Here is a 12072-nt window from a genome sequence, read left to right on the forward strand (position 1 = left end):
TTTGCCACGATTCACAAAACCGCCATATAACCATTTTTACCCATTTCAAACAAATGGCTAAATTACAAACACATTAACATGTCATACGTCTTTCCTCATCCCAATTTCCAACAATAATATTTCCAATCAATCATCATTACACATAATCAATATTATACTCACTGTCACATGGTTTCACCCACAAATCAACATTAATCATTTCTCAAGTATATATCACAACATACATATCTCTTATGAATCATCATACCATCAAGGCATCAATAATCATGATCACATATATGACCACATAACATACCTCAACCAAAATCAAACATACCTCATCTATACAATTTCACCTAAAATTATTAATTTCCACACTTCACCTCCTCAAACCTCATTATTCAATAACCAACCCAATCATTCATATATTCATTATCTGAAATTCATCCAATCACTTGTGTCATCATACAATGCACACATCAACTTACCTTCCTTACCTCTTTCCGGTCTTCGGCCCAAAATTTACGGCCTCCGGCCCAATTTCACAATTTAAATGCATAAACCACAAATCAATACTCATTACCCAATACATCAAATTTTCAATACACCAAGCATTCAAGGCCACACAATTCTAAACCCAATCATTAATTCACATTACATACCAACTATGCATATTAGCACCAACCATTTACACAATCCAAACTTAATCCTAGCGGCATCTAGCCTAGGAATTCTCATCACACCACGCGGTACTTAAATGAAACTTAAACCGTACCTCTTGTAGCCAAACCAATTGAGCCTCTTCTTTGGAAGTCTCCACCAACCCTAGTTCCAAGCCTCACCAAAGCTCCTCACGCAACATCAATCTCCCAATTGTGCACCAAAATCATCAAATACACTAACATAACCAATATCACATACATACATCAACCTATGGCTCATAAAAGTGACAAATCACAAGGGTTGGAGGGTTTCTTACCTTAACCCACTGAAGTTTGTGATGAATATCACCCATGGCTCATACTAGAGCACTCCTAAACAACCAAAATCACAAGGTTTCCTCAAAACCCAAACCAAATTCGAATTTGAAGAGGAAAATAAAAACTGGGCAGAGGACAGTGGATTACTCACCACAAAACTTAAATAAAATTGTAGAGGATGAGAAGAACGACGCGTGGCTGTAAACGGCTCGTCAATCGGAGCTCCGTAACTCAAGTTATGGTGATTTGAAGATCAAAGAGAGTTAGGTTTTCTCTCTTCTCTTCTCTCTTCCCAATTTCAGCGCCCAACACCCCTTCTTTAGGGCAAAATGAGCTGAAATGCTCATAATTAATGTTTATATATGTTGGGTCTTGGGTCCACTTAGGTCCGATTCACTTATTTTTGTCCGTTGGCCCAATTTTGGACCAAAACCTTTAAGATTAGCGCTCTAAATCGCACTTCAAATATTTCTACCTCCTCTAATTATAATTCCTCATTTCTTAATCTTATTTACTCATAATCAATTTTCTCAACTGCAGTACCAGACAGATCTCAGCCAGTACTTCCGATCAAAATTTCACTGCGCGCTTTTACGCAGAAAACTATGTTTTCCGACTCGAAAAAATTCACTGAATCCAAATATCATATTTAAATCATCAAATTCCAATTGCCAAATCTTCCACCCATACTCGCTCCTACTTAACTTGTTATTTAATTAATTTCGGTTAGATTGGGTATTACATTAAGTTGGTTGTCTTGTGTCCAGAGATGTTCTGTGAAAAATGTAGAGATTGTCTAGTACATGAAAGTCATTATGTTAAATTAGTTGAAAATTAATGTAGTGATTAGTTGTTGGACTTTTTTGGAGTTGACCAATAAAATTTTGAAAACCCTGAATGGTTGGGCTAAATGTAGCCATAGCTAATCCATTTGATAATAATAAGAGAAAAAGACAAATAGATTTTTGACGTTTTGTCCTCCAGATATTTTTGTCTCTAACCATTTGAAAATACTTTTAAGTCCAACTTTTAAGGAGGTGGAGGATTTAAAAGTATTTTCAACTGGTTAAGGACGAAAATATCCGCAAGACAAAAAGTTATAGACTTATTTATCATTTTCTATAATAATAATAATAATAATAATAATAATAATAATAATAATAAATTGGGATTGTACTTGGTTTCGTCAAAGGTAGTTGTAAATTGGGATCTTCGTTTTGTAGAAAAGCCATTTGATAAGATTAAAACAACGATGCTTGAGGCTTTATACTAAAGAAACAAAAGCAAAAGAAAGATGATATTGCAAATATAATCATTTACAGAAAGTAAGTAACGGAGCGAAGTACAAAAAATAAGGCTTCCCATGAAACAGAATTGATGTCTTGTTTTGCATGCCAAAGCTAGTATCCCTGAATATTAGTTGGTCTGGTCAGGGTTGTAAGGTCTTATGAATGCAGAATTCATCTGCCAAACTTTGAGTGAAGCAGTAACAGAAGCAGCAGTTGCATTATTGAAGAAGAACAACCTAGCAGCTCCATAGATTGCCCTTGTTGGGTACACCCTTGATGTCACCGTGGTCCTTCCACCTTGCGCAAAGCTTTCCACTATTGAATGGTCCACCAATATCCTCACAGAAAACTTCTCACCTTCAAGTACTGGAACCAAGCTTCCAAATGTTTTCTTTACTACATCGCTTGCCACAGACGACCTTGACTGATCGGAGCAGAATGAAGTCTTGAGATTTCCATCACTTCCTTTAATCACATAGAAGTACACAGGAGTGTACTCGGAAAGCCCATCATCTGCAAGAACCAAAAGACCAAAAGGTCCCAAGGCACCACGATGTGCTGCTCCACCGCTGCTCTCGCAACTGTAGTAGTCCACATTAGACTCGCTTGTTGCCTTCTCCAACTCTTCCTTTTCAATCTCAAATTCAGCTACAATATCAAGCTGTGTAGCTGTCCCAACATCTATTGGGACCACGGATCCTGGCTTTGCCTTCAAATCCTTAAACTCATCGCTTCTCAGTCTCAAGCTCTCCACCTCTTCAACAGGCCATTGAATTAAGTTGCTACCTGTTTTCGTATCAAGTGTCACTGTTCTCGGAATACCCTGTAACATTAAAAACAGTGTAATTAGTATAGTGTTATTGCTAGGTAGCCACCCATATATGGTATATAGTAGTAGTAGTAGTATATACCTGAAGTGAAGCCCAGCCTTTGGCAACATCAGCATATTCAGCATCAGACTCTCCAATCCAACCCCACAACACTCTCCTTCTCTTGCTATCATCAAAGAAAGTTTTGGACGCATAGAACACACCATAATCATACCTCAATCCAACACCAACATCGTTGTCAACATCATCTGGTATGAACTTGACATTCTTCTCATCATAGCTGCCAATTGAATAGTAATCATGCCTGTCATCATCCAAACTAACCTTCATGACATGCTTCACACCCGCCCCATTAACAGAAGTGTTCAAGCCATTCTCAACCTCCTTGGAAACAGGGAAAAAGTCAACACACTCCCACATGCCGGTTGTAGGAACAGCACGAAGGAAGCCCTCTATCTGCTCGTAGGTCTTGAAGTCCAGGGTGTCATAAACCAAAGCAATGCCAGTTTTGTTAAGCTTGGATCCAATGGTGATACGCCACTTGCCTTCGGAGGTAAGCCAAGCGGTGGTTGGGTCACGAAAGTCAGTTGCACCAATGCCAGGTGGAGGGAACAAGACAGGGTTGGAAGGGTACTTGACCCAATCGATGAGGAGGGGATCAGATGGATCAGCAGGGTATGCAAGGTTTTGAACCTGCACTGACTCGTTGGTGGAACCAGTGTACAACATGATGATTTTGCCGTTGGGTAAGATGGTGGCGGAGCCGGTCCAAACGCCGTTCTTGTCGTACCATTGGTCAGCAACCATAGCAAGTGGAAGGTGTTGCCAGTGAATCAAGTCCCTTGAGATGGCGTGTCCCCAAACTATGTCTCCCCATACAGCTGCGTTTGGATTGTACTGGTAGAAGAAGTGATACCATCCCTTGTAGTATAGTGGACCTGAAAATTCATTTCATTGCTTAATCCTTTTTCTTTTTCTGCTTTCAATTAATTTAATTGCCATGTGTGTATGCACTTTTTTTAGGCCCTGTTCAGTCCATTATTATATTACTAATAATATTTGGTCACATAAATGTCAAATCCTTGACTGACCAACAAACGAGGTAAACATCCTCGTAACTTCTCATATATTTATAGACCAATTCTTGCCAAAACATATAGACTTGGGTTAAGTCAATGGTAGACATTCAAAAAAATGCAGCAAATTATTATCATTGTTATTGTTGTTAAACAACTGATTATATATTGTGAAAAGTAAAAACCTATGAGAAAAGGAGAGGGTGGTCTCTTACCATTAGGATCTGAAGCAGAGGATAGCAGCAGAACCCCGTCAGCGCAAGCCAGAGTCGCCAGACAAGAACAAGAGAAAAATTAGTCGCAAACATCAAACATTCGGTACATTTGATTTTTTATTATTATGTATCTGCTGTTCAAAGGAATGGTTCCGACAAGACCAATTTGACTATCGGCGAGAATCAGGTTACTCTGATCCGGTCAATAAACATATCTTGCTTTTTACGTATCACAAAGATACCTACATTAACAAGTATTCGTCTTGGTTTGCAGGATTTATTGCCGCCAGATCATGACTATCTAGTTGTTGTAAGAATGACTAATTTTTAGAATAGAGACCACTTTAACAAAGACATTAAAAATGTCTTTTTTTTTAAGATATTCACACATATCATGTTATTATTAGATATCTTTATTAAATCGATTAATAATTTATTTTTTAATAAATCAGAACCAAATCGGTTTATTATAGCAACAATAATAAATTCAATTGTCTGTGTTATAATTATTAGACCCGATTTGATCCGATCAAATTATACCATCTAAATCGAATATCTTTAAATTTTTTAATAAAAAGACAATGATATATTTGACTTTTTGTTTTTTGGATATTTAAATCTCTAAAAATACAATTAAATCCCTAGAAAAAATTTGAGTTTATTGTTATTGTTATAAAAAAAATCAGTTTTATTTTAATTTGTTAAGAAATTTAAAAATAACAGGTTCATTAATACATCCAATAATAATGTGACGTAAATATCTTTACATTATGTTGCAGCACAAAAGTTTGGATAAAAATAATATATTTATTGGATGGAGAGTATCAAATAGTAAATCAATATAATATAAGTTAACAGTTCATTTATGAGAAATTTAATGTGATTAATAATTTTTTTGAGAAATTTAATGTGGTTAATAATTTTTTTCTCAACATGTATTGTGAAATGTGTTGTTTGCCATTGAAAAACCAATATGAAGAAATTGAAAAAGGGATGAAGAAGAAATAAGGAGTGAAGGTCTAAAAAATAAAGAAGTTGAGCTAGGCTCTTTGTTAGGAATTAATCTTTATTCCGAATTATTACAAACTGTCAATACTTCTTCAATCACTTTCTTTACTAACAAATATGTACTCATGTACTCTACTAACATATAATTAATAATCTTCTTCTTTTACAGTAATAAGAAAAAGTTTATCTAATTTATTTATTTAGTTATTTTGTTTTCTTATATTAGTTATAAATTGATTATAAAACTATTAGTTATGTAGATTTTGTTTATATATAATATATATAATTATATATACTTCCACGTTAACCGCTTTGTACTTTATATGATAACGACTTTTTACAACCTTCTGATTCATTTTTTTGTTTATTGTTTTTTAAAAGAATGAGTCGGTCAAAGTAAAAGAAGATACCGTTCATCCAATTCTTCTCAGGCTGAAAATGAAAAGCTGTTCTCTGCCACGACAACATGCTATTGTTCCATGGATACATTTCACCATTGTTGCTGCTGAAAAGCCAGTTGGACTTCTCCGACACACCAGCAGACACACCGCGAGACCATGTTGAAGAAGAAGGCACTGTTTCTGATGATGTAGATTTTTCGTCAACAATGCTGGTTAATGCTGCTGCCAATGACGCTTGTTCATGCGCATTATTGGATCCCCTATAAGACCCATTGAAGGCCACCAATAAAAAAAGTACTAAAAGCCCACAAAGGATCACAAGCAACCCCTTCACCTGTCTCCGCGGCTCTGCCATAGCCCCAGCCGCATCAAGGCTATCCGGCACGGGAATGTAAGAACATGGAATATCATTAGAAGAGTCGTTATTATTAGTAGAAGTTCCCATTGGATATAATCAAATAAACGAAGCTAATGAGTCAATATGAATTGTGTGGTGGTAACTAAGGAAAGAAAAATGATGATAATGAATTGGGCAATGAAAACAGAACTGGACAAGTATGAGAGCGTATTTGCCACATGCGAATATTTATAGAGTCTGTCTGTCAGGATAGACCTCACATGTGCCATTCGATGTAATTATTTCCAAACCACTTGGAACTGAGAGGGAAAACCGAACCGCTTTTTTGGTTAATAATACATAATAATTGAGCTTGATGGCCCTACAATTTTCCAATGCCAATCATTTCTGTCTCTTATTATTGATAATTTTGTAACTTTTGTTTGATTAATTTCCTAAAATTGCTTCAATAATTTTTAAAATAATTTCAAGTCTAATTCTCTACTGTTCCTTTCAAATAATGTAATATTTAATATTATGGTACAGAAGAAGCTTGTAACAATTGACTGTCTATGTAATATAATAGTAGTAATAATAGCGTTACAATGTATATAATATATAGAAGAGTTATGACATTATTGCAACTTGATATTTGAAATACTTTTTTTATTCTAATAGGTTCATTTTAGTTTGGACTGCAAAATAATATATATAATTATTTTAGATATATTAAAATCTAGCTCAATTATAGGTAAAGACTATCCGACGGTATTTTTAACACCTAATTATAGCATATTACATATATACACAAATATATATAGTTGTTAGATGAAGATATTTAGATCAAAAGAAGAAGTAAAATTAAAAAAAAAATTGAGCTGATCATTATAGAGTTTTATTAATATAAGCACAACCTATTTAAATAAATTAAGTGTATGTTTATTAATTAATCATATAAATTTTATTTTTGTAAGATGATCTGTTAAAGTATATTTCCATTTTGCAAATGATGAGCTTATAATTTTGTTGTTGATCAAATTAAGGGAGTCACTCAAATAAAGATGTTTAAAATATTTTTTTAAATATTTTTTAGTAATTAAAATTTAATACACAAATCAATTAAATCGTTTTTTTTTGTCAAATTAGATCAGATAAATTAATTTGATCGAAAAATCGGTAAACCAATCATTGAACTGGTCTAAATTAATATTCTTTTTCTAGTAAAAAATTATTACAATAATCTGATTATAGAAAATGACTAAAATACTCATATTATATATATATTTTTTAATTTTGAGAATCTTAAATCCCTAACCCTATGACAGCACAGAAAGAAGATTAGTCATTTTTTATAATTGGGATATTATAGTTATTTTTTATAAAAATTATTAATTTAGACCGGTTCAAGCTGTAATTTATCGATTTTAGCTAAATTAATTTGTTTAATTTAATTTTAACAAAAATAACATAATTTAATCATTGTATGTATTGAATTTTAATTTTTAAAATATATCTAAAAAAATGTTTTAAGCGTTTTTATTTGAGTGATTTTTTAAAATGAAAGGAGTTTAGAACATACCTTATTTTCATCTTTGGATGAAGACTAAACTATTTATTCGTTATTGAGTTATAAGTTATAACCTTGTTTTGTATAAGATTATAACATTATTATTGTTATCATTTTATCCGAAGTTATTTAAGCTCCAATCGAACTATAATTATCTGCTTGCTTTATTGGTATTATTATGAAGCACATCAATCTAATCATGTAAAAATTGGACCATAATGAGTAATTTCGACATCAAAATAGTAAAATTGGACAACAAGGCACGTGTGTCCACCTGAGATTTACTGATTCAAATAATAATTAGAAGTCTAGAAAAGTCAAAATGAAGAGAATAAAAACTGTAATGGTGAAATAGAAAAAAATTCAATAAAAAAAGATTTCTACTCTATAAATAGAAAAATAACAAATTAAAAAGAAATTTCTATTCAATAATATAAAATCACACTAAAAATTCTACAAATTTTTAATCACACTAATGTACCAAAATATCATAAAATATAAGTGCATCTGAGTATTAAGAATACTTGCATATGAGTATTAAGAGTTAATTTATTTTGTTTATTTTTGTTAAGCATTTCTTTTTCAATTTAGTTCTTTGATTCAAGTTTTAGTTTTTTCTTATTATTTTTACTTGTTTAAGCAAAGTTTATTTCATTTTTTCAATTTTAATTTTATTTTAAATCTGTTTGATTCTACTCAAAATTTTATTGGTGTTAAACATCTTATTATACACTTCATAATCACTGCGATAAGAATTTTAGTAATTTTTTATTATTTATAAAGTTTATCCTAATATTAAAGTTGATAAATCCTGAGTCGAACTCATTTCTTTAAAAAGAGTTGTATCTACTTTTTAAATTGAGATTATTAATATAAATTTGATCGAAGTTAAACAAAAATTAAGCCAAACATAATCTATCCCTCTTGTATAAAGTCAAGAATATTCATACACAGAAAATAATAATAATTTAAAAAGTTCAGAAGGTTCAATGAAATGAAGACAATAAAGAAGGTAATAACGTGTGAGAGCTCAATTAAGGTAACAACGTGTGCCAATAATATAAAACTCAGAAAACCTAGGAACAATAATAGCATGCAAAAGAGGGCCAATGAAGTAGTCCTCAATAATGTTTCAAACTTAAAATTCTCAGCAAATAGGCACGCATACTAACGGTTCAACGAACAAGCGTAAGAATTAAAAAATCACGTTGTAATTTTGGCAGTAGCTCATTGGAAAGAAGAAGACGCCACAACCACGACAAGCGAAAGCTCTAGAAGCCAAATCACTGCCACATCAGAGTTTGGTTTGACGTTGGTTTTAGACTTTTATTAGTAGTAGTAAATACACTAGTTGTCATTAGTTTTTGCTAAACAATCATAATAAATTAATAATCATGCTCAATAATTATATACTTAATTAATCAAAATCATTGAATAAAGTCCAAAATCCAACTCCAACATCCATCCCCTACTTCAACATGAAATTTTTTTCACACGATTTTTTTTATCTGACCAACAATTTAAATAAAAAAATGCTACGCATTACAAAGTCCTCAATTTTTTAAACGGAAATTGTGGTAATTATTAAATAAAATAAATTGATGTCAGTTATAAATGAACTTATTACTAAAGATCAGTAAATATATCTGTTATTTGAACAGTTGGTTTTTCTGTTTAAAGAATTTTTTTAATTTAGACATGTGAAAGGGGATGATATGTTTGTTGTCACAGTATCAAGTAGGGTTGATTGAAATCAATAATGCAATATATACCGCCATGTCAGATTACATGGATTTTGTATGTTACTAGGTATTATTATTTCTCTGGTCTTGTTTTTACACCACATGTTAAAGGATAAGCATGGCGCGATCTGATTGGATGACACAAAAGACGGTGGCCCAGACGCAACACTTCGTAGTTTGTTTGAATAACTCAGTTGCCACATTGATTTATTCATTTATTTGTGAGGTTGGTGTTTTTTGGGTCCCACCAGAGCCACCACCAAATGATGTTTGCCGTCATTGATAATGAAACAAAACCAATAAAACAGAATCTGGATCCGTAATTAATCGCCGATTTAGTTCTTGTGTAGCATGATTTTGGACCCGACTATTAGGCTAATTAGCTTGATTATCATTATTTGTCCACCTCAACTTAGCTAAATTATTTTTATTTTCCACATGCACCGCCGTGTAATGTTGCAGATTCCACATGCCTTTGCTTCCCTGCCTTTCTTAGCCTTTGATGATCATGGAACATGGATGACGAGTATAGTATGATTATTGACAGTAAATTAAGACATATTATATACTATGATATTATTCGCTAGTTAATAATGCATGTTTCATAATTGATAATTTGATACAATGAATCCCTGCTTGGTACTCGTACTTCGCACTCATTCACCGAGAAAGCTAATAATACATACATACACACTATTTGTGCGCATATGAAATTTCACTCGAAAATCTAATACATACAAGAATAAACTTCCTGATAAATGTATTTAAAAAAAAAACTTATGAGTCGATTGATTTGGCTATTCTTATTTTCATTTTCAATGAAAATAAAAATAAAATATAAAAATAAATTTAATTGAATTTTTTAATTTTTTCAATTAAAAATAATAAAAATATTTCCAATCTAAAACATAGTATTTTCAATTAAGAACTCCGTGATTTATTGTTTTACCTCTTCTTTTTATTTCATGTACCAGAACTAAATCTTCACTCGTACTTTGAAAAATGCAAGGCGAGTCCTCCCACTTTTTTTTTTCACTCTCTTCCAGTAGCTCTTCCAACTCCCAATTCCCTAGCTTTCTTCGTCGGCCTTTTCATTTTTGCTTTTTTTTTCAAAGACAAAAGATTATTTCTTTCAAACTTTTTTTATTATTTTGCTGTTTTGTTGAGTTTTATTTCTTTTGTTATATTCAACTTTTTTTATCTTTATATCTTCAATATCTTTTAAGTTTTTTTTAATTGTTTTAAAGGTGTATTTTTCAATTTGATAAAAATATAATAATTTTTGTCTTTCAACTATTTTTTGTCTGTTGGTGTATTTTGTTGTGTTCCTTCTCTAATTCAAAACCGGAAAATAAAAGAATATATAAAAAAAAGTGTATTCGACAATAATTAACAAGAGTGGTAAAAATTGAATTGTATTTGCATTCGATATAAAAACTCATGTGTGTTCTTATTTAATATAATCTCTTCTTTTTTAAACGTACTCTCATTTTTAAACACAGATTCAAGTGTACTCCTATTTTATATATTTTGTACTTATACTCTATATATATCTTTTAATATTAATACAATTTATTTTTGTATTTAAAAATATTAATTTTAAATATTTTTTATTTTAAAATATTCTTTTTATATTATTTTTCAAACACCATGACCATCTTTTTGTTAACACAATAAATAAAAAATAATATGTTATGAAAATAATTTGGTTAATCAATAATCAAATAATAAAATATCAATAAATAAAAACTAAAATACACTTACCAAATATAGTTTTATTATTTTTAATGTTTGAAAATAAATTTTATTCTTATAAACTAATTATAATTTCTAAAATGTGAAAAGTTAAAAGTAAACATTATTTTCAAATAATAAAAATAAAAAATAAAAACAAAAAATATTTTCATAAATTAATCGATCCTCTAATTGCTAGCTATACATGCATGTGTTAAACAAAATACAAATTCCATGCCTTTTTGGCGTTTAGGGCGCACTAGGCCCAATTATGTTCTGTCTAAACACTAAAATATGCTAAATTTTACTAAAATTAAATTATTTCTCCAAATCCATATTTTAATATTTTTGGAAAATAATATGTTTTCTTAGGTCGAATCAATCCAATGAAAGTCAGTAGTTTGCTTGCATTGTTTTCTAGTTCGTCTCTAATGAAGGCGTAATTTTAATTTTAGCAAAAATTTGTGACAGCAAAAAATAATTTTAGAATAAAATTTAATATGTGAGACTATTCTGAATATAAAAAAATTAAAGATGATTTAATTTTGTTTAAAATTATAGAAATTAAAATTATATTTGATCTTTAAATTTGTATACTCTTCACAGTATAACAGATGTTATACTAAAATTAATTCAAATTCATATATTTTGATAATCATACAAAAGAAGAAGTCTAAAGATATTACTTTTAATAATATAAAAAATATAATATTTAATATTTGTGTATAACCAATAACAAACTGGTCTAGGTATGGGTCAATTTAGATAAGAGTGTTAATGAATTTAATCATGTCCATAGTATTCATTCGCATTTGGTTTGTAATTTATAAATATGATTTGATTCACATGATAATAGATTCAATCCAATTCGTATTTTAATCAGATGGATCATGAATATTATATCTATATTTACG

The 12072-nt window shown here is 30.8% G+C and overlaps 1 protein-coding gene across 1 annotated transcript; it reads right to left on the bottom strand.

The window, feature by feature from the left end:
• Positions 1-2229: 2229 nt before the first annotated feature.
• Positions 2230-6336, bottom strand: LOC107488214 (acid beta-fructofuranosidase). The gene is made up of 4 exons (XM_016108923.3): positions 5788-6336; positions 4370-4378; positions 3160-4016; positions 2230-3071 (listed from the first exon to the last, which is right to left on the bottom strand). The coding sequence occupies exons 1-4, from the start codon at positions 6221-6223 to the stop codon at positions 2376-2378; spliced, it is 1998 nt and encodes a 665-aa protein (XP_015964409.1). The 5' UTR covers positions 6224-6336; the 3' UTR covers positions 2230-2375.
• Positions 6337-12072: the final 5736 nt, after the last annotated feature.

This window comes from Arachis duranensis, chromosome 5 (genome assembly GCF_000817695.3).
Source record: "Arachis duranensis cultivar V14167 chromosome 5, aradu.V14167.gnm2.J7QH, whole genome shotgun sequence".
NCBI classification, from domain to species: Eukaryota; Viridiplantae; Streptophyta; class Magnoliopsida; order Fabales; family Fabaceae; genus Arachis; species Arachis duranensis.

Bases quoted from the DNA above. Each gene is read 5' to 3' on its own strand.
- LOC107488214 (XM_016108923.3), bottom strand. From the start codon at position 6,223: ATGGGAACTTCTACTAATAATAACGACTCTTCTAATGATATTCCATGT. The intron at 3,072-3,159 runs GTATATACTACT...TTAATGTTACAG, and splicing joins AAGGCTGGGCTTCACTTCAG to GGTATTCCGAGAACAGTGAC.